The sequence below is a fragment of the Sus scrofa genome, chromosome 1, assembly GCF_054392235.1.
Source record: "Sus scrofa isolate SSC_HxYL_T2T_F1_AM1 chromosome 1, Sscrofa_HxYL_maternal_Yorkshire_Landrace_v2.0, whole genome shotgun sequence".
In the NCBI taxonomy this organism is placed as follows: domain Eukaryota; kingdom Metazoa; phylum Chordata; class Mammalia; order Artiodactyla; family Suidae; genus Sus; species Sus scrofa.
Window position 1 is genome coordinate 275,479,262 of NC_139383.1, and position 18,167 is coordinate 275,497,428.

The 18,167-nt window shown below is 40.7% G+C and overlaps 1 protein-coding gene across 1 annotated transcript; it reads right to left on the reverse strand.

Moving 5' to 3' along the window:
- Positions 1–263: 263 nt before the first annotated feature.
- Positions 264–4,510, reverse strand: LOC110258967 (olfactory receptor 1L4-like). The gene has a single exon (XM_085012649.1). It carries the CDS (start codon positions 2,363–2,365, stop codon positions 1,430–1,432), a length of 936 nt encoding a protein of 311 aa, XP_084868775.1. The 5' UTR covers positions 2,366–4,510; the 3' UTR covers positions 264–1,429.
- Positions 4,511–18,167: the final 13,657 nt, after the last annotated feature.

The window sequence follows — 18,167 nt, forward strand, 5'->3', positions numbered from 1 at the left end:
ATCATTAATGAATTTATTAATTTAATATATTCTATGTATTGTTTATAATCTAATGTGTTTTATGTACTTGGCTTAGCATGAAAAAACTAGCACATAAATAGAGGAAGTGGAATTCTAGAGATCTTCCAGGCCAGCCTCCCCAAAACTGAGTGATTGGTGGGAGATAGTGGTGAAAGCCAGGGGTGTATGTGCCAATAAATAGGCTTTTACAAAAGAAGTGTGTTTCCTGGATGCTTATGGCTTCTTGAAATTTGGAGGTGGCCATAGTGAGAGCAATGGCAAGGACGTTGATGTTGGGCATCAGGCATCCCTGTTCCATTAGGTTGTTAAACACTTCTTATTAAGCCGTTTTTCTTTTTTCTTTTTTCTTTTTTGCTTTTTAGGGCCATAGCCATGGCAAATGGAAGTTCCCAGGCTAGGGATTGAAGTGAAGCCACAGCTGCCAGACAACACCACAGCCACAGCAATGCAGGATGTAAGCAGCGATGTAAGCAGCATCTGTGGCCCACGCCACAGCTCATGGCAATGTCAGATCCTATAACCCACTGAGCGAGACCATTGATCAAATTCACATCCTCATGTGTCCTAGTCAGATTCATTTCCCCTGGGCCCCACTGGGGACTTCTCTCTCATTTTATCTTTAAGGCCAAAAGACTTGTACTCAACTTCAGTTTCTGCCCACTGATCTTTACTGTGGCAAGTTGCTTATCCAGGACATGATGGACATTTCAGTGAGGATTCTGGCCACGTGGAGAAAAGAATTAAGAAGGAAGGGTAAAGGTGTTGAGTCCTGTGAATTCACACTGTGATGACACTTTGGTGTTGGGGGAAGTAAATCTGTTTTATAGATTCTTATGTTCCCACCTGCCACAACCTATTCTCCCTGACCTCAAATTGAAGAAGCCCCACAGGGCTTTTCACTGTCTCTCACACACATTCCAATGTTAATTGCTTTTACTTGCTTGGATGGTTTCCACATTTGAAACACTCTACTTCCATGTCCTTTTAACTTTCATCTGTACAAATTCAATTCATCTTTAAGGACTCTACAAGAAGTCTTTCCCTATACTCTATGGGGCCCATGTAACATCTTATAAAAATGAATAGAATTTTCTAGATCCTAGAGTACTGACCATTGTCAAATTTATGGAAGAGTTGTTTGGAGATATTTTTTTCCCCACTATTTGGGTGACATAAACTTTTCTTCTGAAATCTGTATTCCTAGAAGTAATTAGCCTGGGACTGATCATATATCCAGTCAAGGTCACTGTGGAAACCAAATGATCCTGCTTCAAGGTCAGTGCTATCACTGGAGTTCAACACCAACTCTTATCGCCTCTTTGGATTCCAGGTGAAAATGCATAGGAAGGAAGATAACCTGATCACCTCTTAGGTCACCTCCCAATTGTGACATTCTGTCATGTTCTTCCTATGAGTGAATTCTGTCCTTTAGTTTCCTGAAACCCCTCTTCATATCTTTGTTCCTCAGGCTGTAGATGAAAGGGTTCAACATGGGTGTCACTATGGTGTACATAACTGTGGCCACCCGGTCCTTCACCGCTGAGTACATGGACAGAGGTCTAAAATAGACATAGATGATACTTCCATAGAACAGAACCACCACAGAGAGGTGGGAGCCACAGGTGGAGAAGGCCTTCCACTTTCCAGCTACAGAGGGGACTCTGAGCACTGTGATGATGATTCTCAGGTAGGAGAAGAGAATGCAGAGGAAAGGGGTTGCAATGACAGCCAGGGTCTCAGTCATGACCACCATCTGGCTGGAGGTGGTGTCAGAGCAGGACAGCTTAAACACAGGCTGGGTATCACAAAAGAAGTGCTTGATGATGTGGGAGGCACAGAAGGACATGTGGGACACAAGTAGCACACCCAGCACGGAGTGCAGGTGAGAGATGGTGCAGGAACCTAGCAGCAAGAGGAGGCAGAGCCGTGGGCTCATAGCCATGTCATAATGGAGGGGGTTGCAGATGGCCACCAGCCTGTCTATAGCCATAGAGGCCAGCAGGTAGCTGTCAGTGTTCCCAAAGGCCATGAAGAAGTACATCTGGACCAGGCAGCCCACATAGGAGATGGACTTTGTCTCTGAGTGTAAGTTCACCAGCATCTTGGGCACAATGACTGTGGTGAAGCAGATGTCCATGAAGGACAGATTGCTGAGGAAAAAGTACATAGGGGTGTGGAGCCGGGCGTCAGAGTGGATGGCCAGGATGATGAGTACATTGCCCACCAGGGTGACCAGGTACATGATGAGGAAGACAGCAAAGAGGGGTTTTTGAAGATGAGGGTTGGAAGAGAGGCCCAGAAGGATAAAGTCTGACATGCTGCTGCTGTAGTTCTTTGTCTCCATGTCATTGACTTCCTGGAGAGCCTTTGGAGGAACTCTGGGAGAGGTGTGAAGGGCAGTTTGACCTGACTTTTTCTCTCCCTTCCAGCCTATAAAAAAAGAAGCCCATTGCTCATTGTTAGGATATTATTTCAGGAAAGTACAGAGATCAGGGGGTAAAATCCAACAAGGGGAAATTTCAACAATTCCAAGATGCTCCCTACATGAGAAAATAAAATTTTCCCAGATGTTGTTAGGAACTTCTCAGTTGCCTAATTTTTCTGAGTTTTTCTCAATACTCTTTCTAAAGATTCTTCTGAGGTTACTTCTTGACTGATACCCTGCCCCCCTGTTCCTTTTCGCTCCTGTCTTGTTTTGGGGAAGGGGCTGCTGAGTCACACCTTGAATCAGGATGCTTTTATACAGTGGGTCTCCATGAATGAGGTCCTCTCACCATGATCCTCTCCTACTCATACATCCAGAGGTGATGGTTCATGTGGTCCTGGGCATGGGACATAAGTAATATTGGATGTAATCAATTCTCTTTGGTCCAAGGGAGTTCACATGAGACCTTCTTATGGCTTCAGAGTAAAACCTGCTTGATATTTATTTAAGCATTTCTATTTGGTAAACAGTGATCTGGACACTTGAAGCCTAAGTGTTTGGTTGAGGAATACCACTCAAAATAGGAACGGAATTAACCACTGAACAACACAGGAATGAAACGTGCAGATATACTGATAGGCAGATTTTTTCAATACATATATAGTATAGTACTACTTCATCTCTGAGTTGGTTGAATCTGTGAATGTAGAAATAGTAGATTTGGAGGGCTGACTGTGAATTTAAGTGGGAATTTTTGACTGCCAGAAGGTTTCGTGTTTCTTATCCCCATGTTTTTCAAGGGTCTACTGTCCTCCAGGGAATAGCCTATGGTATGAGTTTATTCCTTTAAATACATATTTTCCCTGGTTAAGAACTTTGAATGTTTCATTCTGAATATTCCAATAATATGGGATTATAACCCTTTGAATATAAGAGTCCCATCCCCACCAATGCCATGGAAAGAGGAGGCATATAGATGGCTTCAGTTACTGCTATTGGGTCACATTGCTCAGATGGTAGTCTAAGCCATTGGAGAAACAAAATGAATGAAAAGGAGACATAGATATCAGATAAAATGAAACTGACCCTTTAAATGTGATTGGATTTTCCATCTAGAAAAATCCAAGAGAAACATGTGAAATCTTTACAAACCTATGAAGATTTCACTGCTGTCAGATACAAGGTAAGTATACAATTATTGATACTTTGCATGTATTAGAAACATATATAAAATGTTTCAATTGGCAATGGGATGAAAGTCTAAAATAGAATTAGGAATCAACCTGAGAAGGAGGGACAAATAGGTGAGAATAACTTCTGTTACAGGACTATAACAGAATAGAAATGATGATCAGAATAAGTGGAAATACTATACTCCAAAAATGGAAGATTCAGTATTTCAAATGTCTGTTCTTTTTCTCCACAGGTACATGATATCATGCAGCATTTGTATTCCTCTGTCTGACTTATTTAACTTAGCACAGTGCTCTTAAGGTCCATTCATGTTGTCATACATGGTAGGCTTTCCTTCTTTCTCATGACTGAATCTAAAAAAGACAAATTCCTGGAAACAGACAGTAGAATGGTCATGGCCAGGGGCTGAAGGTTGGAGGAAATGGGGAGATGTCAGTCTGAGTCAAAGGTACAAACTTCCAATTAATAAGATGTGCAAGTTCTAGGGATCCATAATGGTGCATGGTGACTACAGTTAACAACACTATATTATATACTTGGATTTTAATAAAAGAGTAGATTATTCACATATCCATTTAAAATGAATTTTGGGAAGTTCCCATTGTAGCTTAGTGTTTAATGAATCTGACTAGGAGTCATAAGGTTGCAGCTTCGATCCCTGGCCTTGCTCAGTGGGTTGCCATGATTCCCGTGTTGCCATGAGCTGTGGTGTAGGTCACAGACACAGCTCAGATCCCGCATTGCTGTGGCTCTGGCATAGGAAAGCTGCTGTAGCTCCAGTTAGACCCCTAGACTGGGAACCTCCATATACAGCAGATGTGGCCCTAGAAAAGACACAAAGACAAAAACAAAAAATAAAAAATAAAAATAAAATACATTTTTATGAGATGTGATTGACATTTAACATTGTGTAAATTAAAGTGAACAACACATTGACTTGATACATATTTGTATTGCCCTATAATTACCAGCAGCACATTAGTTAATGCCTCTGTCACCTCAGGTAATAACCAGTTCTTTCTTTGCAGTGGGAGTAAGTAGGGTCTTGTCTCTTAGCTACTTTTGACGTGCATATCAAATTTAGCGTTGTTTGTCTATAATCATAATAAGTGATCTCCAGCACTTACTGATCTAATGTTTTCACTTTTGTACTCTTAAACAGCATTTTCCCAGTTCCCCAAATTCCCATCCCTGGTGACCACCACTCTTTATAAGAGAGTAGATCCTAGATGTTCTCACCACAAACACTTCCACAGAGATAATGGTGTGAGGTGATGGAGGTGTTAACTAACTCTACTGTGGCAATCATTTTGCAGTTAATGTGTGTCAAATCATCACATTGGACACCTTAAATTTACACAGTGTTACATGTCAATTATAGCTCAACAAATTTGGACAAAAAGTCAATTCTCAATTTAATCAAATTCACATCATCTAAAATAACATGCCAAGGGAATTTAATGGGCCTTAAGTGGTCCTTCTCAAAGTCATTAACATGAATAAAAGGCCAAAGAAAGGCGAAATCATTTTGAAAATACTGGACTAATGAGAGATGACTTTTCTAATTGCAAATCAAAGCACATAATAGTGGAAAACAATAAGGTAATTGTGCACACAGAGAAAAATAAATCAATGGATCAACATAAAGAATTTTATGTACCTGTATTTATGTATGTATATAGATCTAGATGTGTATAGACCTCAATATGTAATATTTATTTCATAACAATGGAGAAATGATGAACTATTAAAGAAGTGACATTTATGACATTGGCTGAACATTTGGGAAAAATAATGCTAGATTTCTCTCTAACCTGAACATAGAAGTAAAACTCACACAAATCAATTATCTAAATGTAAACAATCCAAACCATAAAATATATTAGCCCAAAATAAAGGGAACTCTTTCCTTATGGTCTCAGATTGGGGATGCCATTCCAAGCAAAGAAATAAAATGTTGGGGCATGAATTAAAAAAAATGCTTTAATGTGAAAATTCAACCAAAAGAGACCATAAGAAAAGGTAAAATAGAAACTCGAGACTCCAAGAAAATATCTACAACACATTCACCAAAGAAAACATATGAGATGTTCAACCTCATTGGTGATCAGAAAACATAAATTAGACTTAAGTACAATTATCATTCATTGGAATGGCCTTAATTTTTTTTTAATATCCAAGGAGAGAAATACCCTCACATACCCTGGTAGTGAGGAGGTTATCAAAATAGACCTTTTGATAGTTTCCATCAGATCTGAAACCTGCCTCTCCTTATCCAGTAATTCACTTATAGTATTCTGTCCTTTAAAAATAATTATATATGTGTAGCACAAAATTGTATACACAGATTTTTATTGTAGCACTCCTTATAATACCAATATAAACAATGCAAACAAACTAACTAAACAACCCACAGATAATGCAACCTAAATATCCACAAATAGTTGAATTACTAAAATAATTTATAGTGAATTAGCATTACTTCATATCACATACTCTAAAGAATTTAAATGACTAATGCTAATAAACACTTATTAGGCCTCAGTAGACACACTGAGCTAAGTCTTTACATGTCTTTTATCATTTTATGTTCTCCAAATCCTAATAGATAGGCACCATTATATCACTATTTTGCAGATTAAAAAAAAATTAGTTTAGCAAAGTTAACCAACTTAGTAGTAGAGCTGGGATTTGAGTTCAGGCCATCTGATGGCAGAGCAGGAGTGAGAGATTCCTCGCTGTCTGTGATATTTTAAGTGACAAAAACAAGTTGCAGAACAATGGATATAGAATAATCTCATTTGTCCAGAAAGATGTCCCCTTTCTATGCTGTATTTGTGTGGTGTGCTTCTGTGGTGTCCTTGTCTCCTGAAGTAAGAGGGAGGGAGGGGGGAGAGGGGATTTCCTTCTGTATTTAACTTTTAAAAACTAAGGGGCAAATATTTCTTTTATTAATTTTATAATGAAAAGGTGAAAGTTCCCTAAAATTCCACTCCCCAGAGAACTAGAGGTGTGGGCATATTTTAAAGTTTTTTTTTCCCTGCCTGGATGTGAACACATCTTATATTCAAATGGGGTCATTTATCCATAATACTTTTTCCTCCCATCACAGACAGTGTTGAAATGGATGTTTGTGTATATAAATATTTTGCATTCAGGAGAGGTTTCTGAGGCAGCACAGAGTAAATTCTTGGATATGGACAGCTGAGTTGGACTTAAGAATGTATATATATTTTGCATTTTAGGGCTGCACTCGCATATGGAGGTTTTCAGGCTAGGGGTTGAATGGGAGCTAGAGCTCCTGGCCTATGTCACAGCTCACAGCAATGCCAGATCCAAGCTGCATCTGTGACCTACACCACAGCTCATGATAATGCTGGATCCCTGATCCACTGAGTGGGGCCAGGGTTTGAGCCTGCATCTTCATGGATACTAGTTGGATTCATTTCTGCTGAGCCACAGTGGGAACTCCTGGAACATAGACAATTTTAGTAGGTATCCCCAATCTGAGGCAATTATTCTTCATCCCACTCATGGGAAATGTATTGATTTGACTCTGGACTCTTTCACCATGTCTTTCCCTTTGTCTTTTAGCCTCAGTTCTAGGACTTTGTTTTCCCTGGTGGTGAAGGGCTATTCGACCCTCATTGGTCCTGAACTTGGAATTCTTCTGATCTATGTGACATTTCTCAAACAGTAGGGACCCTCCTTTCCATTTAACTGAAAGTGATAACTTTGTATATTTCCTCATGCCCTGGGCTAGTCTATTCCCCTCAATGTACCATCAGTAAGATGGGAGTGTTTTATATTTCTGCCTGCCTACTCCTTTTATTGGGTCCTCAAATGGCATTTCTATATTACCATGTACCATCACCACAGGAAATTGTGTGCATGAAATCAATTACGCTTCAATAAAACTATAAAAAGGGAGTTCCTGTTGTGGCTCAGCAGGTTATAAAACCAACTAGTATTCATGAGAGTGTGAATTTGCTCTCTGGCCTCACTCAGTGGGTTAAGGATCCCAAGTTGCTGTGAATTGTGGTGTAGGTTACAGATATGGCTTGGATCCTGCATTTCTGTGGCTGTGGCTTAGGCCAGCAGCTGCAGTTTCAATTTGACCCCTAGCCTGGGAACTTCCATATGCCATAGGTGCAGCCCTACCAAAACATGCAAAAGTAGATTTCCCATCATGGCACAGTGGAAATGGTTCTGACTAAGGACCATGAGGTTGAGTGTTTGCTCCCTGTCCTCACTCAGCAGGTCAAGGATCCTGTGTTGTTGTGAGCTGTGGTGTAGGTCACAGAGGCATTGCTGTGGCTGTGCTGTAGGCTGTCAGCTACAGCTCTGATTATACCCCTAGCCTGGAAACCTCCATATGCCATGGGTGTGGCCTTAAAAGAAAAAAAAAAGCAAAAGCAAACAAACCAACAAAATGTCCAAAAAACAAAACAAAACAAAACAAAAAACAGTATTGCAGAGCCTGGAAGGTTTGCAGACCTAATATTCATAGATAATGAGCACACTGCTGTATTGACTATCTCTGATAACTGTTCTGAGGTAGACCTGGAAAGAATTCAGTGACTTGTGACTGCCATTGGCTGAGCAGTCTCATGTCTAAAAGTCAATTTCCACTTAACTGGAGTACCTGTTTCTTGCCCCCAGAGCAAGAAGTTCGAGGAGGTAAACTTTTGCATGTTTTGGTAGGGCTGCACCTATGGCATATGGAAGTTCCCAGGCTAGGGGTCAAATTGAAATGGCAGCTGCTGGCCTAAGCCACAGCCACAGAAATGCAGAATCCAAGCCATATCTGTAACCTACACCACAATTCACAGCAACTTGGGATCCTTAACCCACTGAGTGAGGCCAGAGATCAAATTCACACTCTCATGAATACTAGTTGGTTTTACTCCAAGTTTGAGGAGGTAAACTCATGTTATCTGATGCCAGATCATGACAGATGTTACTTATTTTGGCATGAAAATGCAGGGTCCATGAATGAGAGCGCTCAAACTGAGAAATGAACTGTCTGTACCTCTTCCTAAATATTTAGCCTCTCCTTCCCATGCACTTGGTTTTGCATGACCCAGATTGGGTGGGGGTAGGATGCTGCTTTATCAAGACTTGGTGATGATTAAGAAGAAGCATAGAGTATTTTTTTTTCACAGTCAATTTAAGACTAAAAATGGAAGCACTTTTCATGTTTTTCTAAAGCAAAATGCAATGGCTTGATTGGATTATGTGTTTTCTTAAATTTACTGTTTTTTCTATACATTCCTTCCCCATCCTCCTGTTATTTAAATATGATACTACATGCTCACACATTTTGACATGGTATAGGACTTTGTAAAGGAATGTGATTACGGTTAGTAATAAAACATTTTGTGTTACTGGCAAAGTAAAAAATAAGAAAGTTGAGTGAGAATTTGGTAATGGTTTCTATAATGCTCTGTACTCTTGTTGCTTGTACAATAAGCTGTAGAAATGACACTTAGATGATGGCGCTTGTCATCAGTCAGTGACTGGGAAGGACTAAGAGGGACTGGTACCTCTCCAAGTTGTTAAAATCACACTATGCCTCCTTAAAACATATTTGATCACTTTCTTGATAGATAGGAAATAGAGACAATTTCTATACTTCTCTACTTTCTCCACTGGAATTTTCTGCTCTTTGGACATTTATCATCTCAGATCAATTTTCCCTCCCCTGATTCCTAACCACATACGCAAAGTCCTTCACTACTCTACCAGCCAACGTGAAACCAAGGAACAGAAACTTGGAGCATAGAATGCAGCATCTCAATGGGGCAGCAATGTTTTTAGTGGGTAGAACACTTGTGCAAAATTATCCATCATTCACGTGCCTGCTCCCATGAATGAGAAGGAGCAGTTGAAAAGTGACTACAGTGAAAGAAAATGTAGTGGACATGTACTGGACAGATTCTGTGCTCAGCACTTGTCTCCTGGAATCCACACAGTAGCACCATAATGTTAGTAGTATTATTATTCTTTTTTGTAGATGAAGAGACTGAAGTTCAGAGGGTCACACAGCCTGTGTATCTTAGGCACAAATCTAGGAATGCCTGATTTCACATTGTTTCAAATGACTTGATCAAACATCTCTCCCACACCATCATCTTGTGTAGAGAACTAAGCTGGCATGTCCTTTGCAGGCAGAAGTTCTCTGCCTACCAACAACTTGAAGCCTCCTTGCTGATCTGCTCCTCCATCTCCATCTTTTGCTCCTCTCACCACAGTAGGCCAGTGGCTCTGCTCTCTTCCTTGCCTTCAGAGCAGAATGGTTGTGAAGTCTTTGGACCTCAGCTCAGGCAGATTCTGAGCAAACAAAGGCTGTCTGCTTTTCCATAATCAGTATCTGACCTTAGAATCCTTCCTGAGCTCCTTTTTATATTTTCTTTTTATGGCCACACCTGGGGCATTTGTACGTTCCTGGGCTAGGGGTCAAATCTGAGCAATAGCTGCAACCTACACCACAGCCAGGGCAACACTGGATCCCAGCCACATCTGTGATGCTGGCTCTCTACCCACCAAGCAATACCAGGGATTGAACCTGCATCATCACAGACACTGGGCTGGGTACATCCCCTGCTGAGCCGTAATTGGAGCTATCGTTTTTTTAAGTCTTTTTAATTTTTTGGTTTTCATTTTTAAAATTATTTTTGAAATATAGTTGATTTACAATGTGATGTTAATTTCTGTTGTACTACAGCAAAGTGATTCATTTCAACATATACACATATCCACTCTGTTTCAATTCTCTTCCAATGTAGATTATCAGAGAATATTAGTAGAGTTCCCTGTGCAGTGCAGCAGGTCCCTGTTCACCACCCATTCCATATACATCAGTATGCTCATGAAACCCCCAAGCCCCCAATCCTTCCCTCCCTTTCCTCCTTGGTAACCAGGAGTTTGTTTCCAATGTCTGTGAGTCTATTTCTGTTTTGTAATTAAGTGTGTGTCATTTGCAGCAACATGGATGGACCTAGAGATCATCATGCTAAGTGAAGTAAGCCCAAGACAAGTATCATAGAATATCACTTCCAGGTGGAAGCTAAAAAATTGAACCCAGGTTTTTTGAAACCCAGCTTCTCCTTGTCTCCTCTCTTCCACTGCCAGCAGTAAGACACAGGTGTGCAGCCTGCTGAACAAGGATATCCTGATCTGAGGTCTGCAGGGCCCTTTTCAGGATGGTCTTTCCTTCCTCCCCTTTCTGAACTCTCTCCTCTCTGCTGATGTTTCACTCCTCATTCCCATTAAAGCTTTACTTCACCCCTGTAATTGCGGACATCAAGCAAGTGTACTTTTACAATAGGCCCACTGGAATCCTTTTGTGAATAATTGCCTTCTCTCTGTCTCAATATATCTTGCCATCCATCTGATACTCCCAGAGGGGCTTATAGTAGAATTTTTGTGGAAAGCCAGTCTCTTGTGTCCACTGCTAAGCTGGCCATGCCTCACCCAGGTATCTCCACCTTGAGACTCCCACTTCATTGCAGCCCCTTCCCACATGTATTCTCAATCCCAGTCATGTCCTAGTTAAGAATCACACAGTGTTTACACATGCCAGACGCTGTTCTAGGAACCTCACATACACTGAAACCTTTAGTCTTTATAGACCCTGCATTACAGATAATGACCATGAGGGAAAATGAAGTGACTTCTGAAGGCCACACAACTAGGTGGGGTGGAGTCTGGTGGCTTCAGAGTTTTTTATCTTAGCCCCTGCATTATCCTAACTTTCTTGTTCACCTGTTCCCTTGCTGACCCATCTCCTGGCTGAGATAACTGTGTGGCTCTGGGTTGTAGTATATGGGTGGTGACCTTTAAGGCAGGAGCCAGTGCTTCGCCCAGAGCAGGTTCTTCAAAAATGTGGGATCTGTGGTTCAAAGGAGAGAGAGGAAAAACTAGAGGAGGGTCAATGTTTCCTGGCTTTTGAGATGAAGGAGGGAAGATGGGGTTAGGATAAGATCACAGGAAGAAGTTAACCCCCGGGCTCTGTTCCCAAACACCCCTCAGCCTGCCTACCTGTGGGCTTGTCAGAGGAGATTCTGGGTCCTGACCAGGCCTGGGGTCCTGCTGAAAGGCTGTGTTCAGGCTCTGAATTCCTGAGGCAGGAGGCAGCGTGAAGTGCTGTTCTAAGTTCAGGACCCTGCTGGTTCTTTTTGTCCACAGTGGGAATTGCTGACATCACGGAGCCCCAGGGGGGTGTCCTTCCCTCAGCCCCCAGCCAGCCAGAGCCCTGGGGGAGGATCCCTGCAGCCTTCCCAGGAGGGAGAGCCTTCCTGATGCCCTCCCTGAGCTCTGTGTCCAGGAGCCTGGGAGCCTGGGCTCCAGGGGTGTAGCCTCTGCACCTGGGAAGGACATTGGAGCCATGAAGCCAAAGGATTGGAGCTGTGTTCATTCAGGTCCATGTGCACAATGCACGTGTTTGTGCTGGTACACTGTATGTGATGTCTGGACATGCTTGTGCTCTTGTGAGTGTCAGTGTGTAGACAGGATGGGGAGATGATGACCTCTGATATCTCTGAGCATCTGTGTCTGCTTGGATAATGGTGTCTAGGTGCAGGTGTAATGTGATGGGGTAAGGGATTAAGGTACAAGCTCTGGAGCCAGATGAATAGAGTGAGATGCTGGCTCTGCCTCTTACATGCTGTGTGATCTTTTGCAGTAGTCACACTTTCTCAGCCTCATTTTTTTACTGTTTACCTTTCTTAAACATGCTATTGTTTCACTTTTTTAAGCCAGACTTGCTTTTGTTTTTTTTTTATTTCCTCCTTATGCATTTTATTTTATTTTATTTTATTTTATTTTCCCACTGTACAGCAAGGGGGTCAGGTTATCCTTACATGTATACATTGCAATTACAGTTTTTCCCCCACCCTTTCTTCTGTTGCAACATAAGTATGTAGACATAGTTCTCAATGCTATTCAGCAGGATCTCCTTATAAATCTATTCTAGGTTGTGTCTGATAAGCCCAAGCTCCCGATCCCTCCCACTCCCTCCCCCTCCCATCAGGCAGCCACAAGTCTCTTCTCCAAGTCCATGATTTTCTTTTCTGAGGAGATGTTCATTTGTGCTGGATATTAGATTCCAGTTATAAGTGATATCATATGGCATTTGCCTTTGTCTTTCTGGCTCATTTCACTCAGTATGAGATTCTCTAGTTCCATCCATGTTGCTACAAATGGCATTATGTCATCCTTTTTATGGCTAAGTAGTATTCCATTGTGTATATATACCACCTCTTCCAAATCCAATAATCTGTCGATGGACATTTAGGTTGTTTCCATGTCCTGGCTATTGTGAATAGTGCTGCAATGAACATGCGGGTGCAAGTGTCTCTTTTAAGTAGAGCTTTGTCCGGATAGATGCCCAAGAGTGGGATTGCAGGGTCATATGGAAGTTCTATGTATAGATTTCTAAGGTATCTCCAAACTGTTCTCCATAGTGGCTGTACCAGTTGACATTCCCACCAACAGTGCAGGAGGGTTCCCTTTTCTCCACAGCCCCTCCAGCACTTGTTATTTGTGGATTTATTAATGATGTTCATTCTGACTGGTGTGAAGTGGTATCTCATGGTAGTTTTGATTTGCATTTCTCTTTTAATCAGCGATGTTGAGCATTTTTTCATGTGTTTGCTGGCCATCTGTATATCTTCTTTGGAGGACAGTCTATTCATGTCTTTTGCCCATTTTTCCATTGATTGATTGGTTTTTTTGCTGTTGGGTTGTATAAGTTGCTTATATATTCTAGAGATTAAGCCGTTGTCAGTTGCATCATTTGAAACTATTTTCTCCCATTCTGTAAGTTGTCTTTTTGTTTTCTTTTTGGTTTCCTTTGCTGTGCAAAAGCTTTTCAGTTTGATGAGGTCCCATGGGTTTATTTTTGCTCTAATTTCTATTGTTTGGGATACTGACCTGAGACAATATTCATGATGTTGATGTCAGAGAGTGTTTTGCCTATGTTTTCTTCTAGGAGTGTGATGGTGTCCTGTCGTATATTTAAGTCTTTCAGCCATTTGGAGTTTATTTTTGTGCATGGTGTGAGGGTGTGTTCTCGTTTCATTGCTTTGCATGCAGCTGTCCAGGTTTCCCAGCAGTGCTTGCTGAATAGACTTTCCTTTTCCCATTTTATGTTGTTGCCTCCCTTGTCAAAGATTAATTGACTATAGGTGTCAGGGTTTATTTCCGGGTTCTCTATTCTGTTCCATTGGACTGTCTGTCTGTTTTGATACCCGTACCACACTGTTTTGATGACTGTGGCTTTGTAGTATTTCTTGAAGTCTGGGAGAGTTATGCCTCCTGCTTGGTTTTGGTTTCTCAGGATTGCTTTGGCGATTCTGGGTCTTTTGTTGTTCCATTTAAATGTTTGGATTGTTGCGAAAGCAGTGCTCAGAGGGAAATTTATAGCAATACAGGCCTTTCTCAAAAAAGAAGAAAGATCCCAAATTGACAACTTAACCCTCCACCTAAATGAATTAGAAAAAGAAGAACAAAAAAGTCCTAAAGTCAGCAGAAGGAAGGAAATCTTAAAGATCAAAGAAGAAATCAATAAAATAGAGACTCAAAAAACAATAGAGAAAATTAATAAAACCAAGAGCTAGTTCTTTGAAAAGGTGAACAAAATTGATAAACCCCTGGCCAGTCTCACTAAAAAGAGGAGAGAAAGAAGCCAAATCACCAAAATTATAAGTGAAAAAGGAGAAATCACAACGGATACAGCAGAAATACAAAAAAACCATAAGAGAATACTATGAACAACTATATGGCAACAAGTTTGACAATCTGGAAGAAATGGACAATTTTCTAGAATCTTACAGCCTGCCAAAACTGAATCAAGCAGAAACAGACCAACTGAACAGACCGATCACTAGAAATGAAATTGAAGAGGTCATCAAATCACTCCCTACAAATAAAAGTCCAGGACCAGATGGCTTCACAGGTGAATTCTATCAAACATATAAAGAGGAATTGGTGCCCATACTCCTTAAACTCTTTCAAAAGGTTGAAGAAGAAGGAATACTCCCAAAGACATTCTATGAGGCCACCATCACCCTCATTCCAAAACCAGGCAGAGATACCACCAAAAAAGAAAACTATCGCCCAATATCATTGATGAATATAGATGCAAAAATTCACAACAAAATCTTAGCCAACCGAATCCAACAACATACCAAAAGAATTATACACCATGACCAGTTTGGGTTCATCCCAGGTTCACAGGATGGTTCAACATATGCAAATCAATCAGCATCATGCACCACATTAACAAAAAAAAAGTCAAAAATCATATGATCATCTCAATAGACGCAGAAAAAGCATTAGACAAAGTTCAACATCCGTTCATGATCAAGACCCTCGCCAAAGTGGGTATAGAGGGAACATTCCTGAATATAATCAAAGCCATTTATGATAAACCCACAGCAAATATAATCCTCAATGGGGAAAAACTGAAAGCCTTCTCCCTCAAATCTGGAACAAGACAGGGATGCCCACTCTCACCACTGCTCTTCAACATCGTTTTGGAAGTCTTAGCCACAGCAATTCGACAAAAGAAATAAAAGGCATCCATATAGGAAGAGAAGAGATCAAACTGTCACTGTATGCAGATGACATGATTCTATACCTAGAAAACCCTAAGGACTCAACCCCAAAACTCCTTGAACTGATTAATAAATTCAGCAAAGTGGCAGGATATAAGATTAACATTCAGAAGTCAGTTGCATTTCTGTATACCAGCAATGAAACATTAGAAAAGGAATACAAAAATACGATACCTTTTAAAATTGTACCACACAAAATCAAATACCTCGGAATACACCTGACCAAAGAGGTAAAGGACCTATATGCCGAGAACTATAAAACCTTAATCAAAGAAATCAAAGAAGATGTAAAGAAATGGAAAGATATTCCATGTTCCTGGATTGGAAAAATCAATATTGTGAAAATGGCCATCCTACCCAAAGCAATCTACAGATTCAATGCAATCCCTATCAAATTACCCATGACATTTTTCACAGAAGTAGAACAGACTTGCTTTTGAATCCCAGTTTCACCATGACTAAATGGGAAAGTTACTCAGCTTCACTAACCTACCTTGTCCTCATCTGTACGTAAAGACAAATTTGGGGTTGACTTTTTTATTTTTTTCTACTTTTTCTTCTTTAACTCAACTTTTCTTTTAGAGCAATTTAGGTTCACATCAAAACTGATCATAAAGAACAAAGTTTCTCATATCCACCCTGTCCTCATACACACACAGTCTCTCCTGTTGTGGACATCCTGCATCAAAGTGGTACATTGTTACATGGATGAGTTTATCTTTGTGTATCTCTCCCCATAGTGGTCAGGTGATATTAGCGTTCTTTCTGGGTGTTGTGCATTCTGTGGATTTGCTAAATGCATACTCAGTGTAATCACAGACAAGAATTTCATATGAATGGTTTCACTGCCCTAAAAACCCTCTGTGCTGTCTGTTCACACCTCCCCCCACTCCCCCAATCCCTGGTAACCACTCATCTTTGTACTATCTGCATTGTTTGCCTTTTCTAGAATGTCATTTAGTTGGAATCATATATCTAACTGTATTTTTGGATTGGCCTTTTTTAGTTAGTGATAGGAATGTAAAATTCTCCCTCTCTTTTCATGACTTGATAGCACATTCCCTTTGGTAGCTGAATCATATTCCACTGTTTGGATGTCCCATAGTTTATTTATCCATTCATCTGCTGAAGGACATTTTGGTGGCTTCCTGATTTTGGCTCTTATGAATAATGCTGCTATAAACATCCATGTATACTTTGTGTGGACAAAAGATTCCAACTGCTTTGGGTGAATAGCAAGGAATATGATTGCTGGCTAAGGGTATGTTTAGTTTTATAAGGAACTAAGAAACCACCAAACTGTCTTCCCAAATGGCTGTACCATTTTGCATTCCCACCAGCCAAGGATGAGAGTTCCTTGTTGCTCAATGTGTTCCTCAGCTCTCAGTGTTGTCAGTTCTTGATTTTGCCCATTCTAATGGGTGTGTAGTGGTATCTCCTTGTGGTTTTCCTTTGCATCTTCCTGATAGCATATGATGTTGAGCATCATTTTTGCTTGTTTATTTTCCATATGTATATCTTCTTTGGGGAGTTGTCTGTTCATGTCTTTCTTCCATTTAAAAAATTGGGTTGTTTGCTTTCTTATTCTTGGGTCTTAAGGGCTAACAATCCTTTTTTTTCAGATTGGACTTAGGGTTTTCCTCCCCCGTGGCAGGGGGAGGAAAAAACTGGGAGGATGGGATTAATAGATACATACTACTAAATGTAAAATAGGTAACTAACAAGGACCTACCATATAGCCCAGGAAGTCTTTACTGGCATATAATTATTCCTCAACAAATGTTAGTGATAAGACAATGATGGTGTACATGTCCCCGTGTCCTCAGTATTCTCATCTTCTTGCTGGTTCCCATTCCCTTATCCATCCTACTGAGCTCTGTTGATGGGGCTTTGATGAATCTTAAGAACCATGCGTGTTCCTATGGTGACAGGCACTGTAGGTACTGGAATAGGAGCTGTTTCCTGAGCTCTAGGCAGGCACATCCATCTATACTTCTGTAGACTATCCCATGGACAGCTCAAAAGGATATATTCCCAGTAGAATGTACTTATCAAACTTGCTCCTTTCTTTTCCAAAAACTTCTGCTTTATTTTTTAAGGCCTACTTTAGATAACATCACTTTGGTAAAGTTTTTCTGCACTTTTTAGATAAGCTAAGCAAGTACTGCCTCTAGCCTCCTACAGCACTTTGCTCACTTGACATCACTTTGTGTGGTATTTGTTTCTGCCCCACCTGGTGGATGGAGACTTCCCACCAGGCTGTGAGTCCTTTTGCAGGGCAGTGACTGTGTCCTGTTCATATGTTTATCTCCAGTACTGAAAATCCCATGTAACACCTAGTATGGTGCTCAGAAGACATCTGATAAGTGAATGAGACTAGAATACAGAAGCATCCCTACATAAAAAGACATCTAGCCTTTTTTGTTTTCTACCATTTAGCATTTTGTTTTGTTTTTTTATTTTTTTAGGGATGCATCCATAGCATATGGAAGTTCCCAGGCTAGGGGTTGAATATCAGCTGCAGCTGCCAGCCTGTGTCACAGCCACAGCAACACCAGATGTGAGCTGCATCTATGACCTATGCCACAGCTTGTGGCAATGCCAGATCCTTAACCCATTGAGGGAGGCCAGGGATTGAACTGGCATGCTCATAGATACTAGTCAGGTTTTTAACCCTCTGAGTCATTTAGCCTTTTGGCATCTGGTGGAAAAGAACAATTGTGGGATGATATTAAATTGGAAGAAAATATGTTTGTTTGTTTGTTTGTTTATTTATTTATTTATTTTGTCTTTTGTTTTTTTAAAGGCTGCACCCATGGCATACGGACGTTCCCAGGCTAGGGGTCAAATTGGAGCTATATCTTCTGGCCTACTCCATAGCCCAGGCAATGCCAGATCCAAGCCAC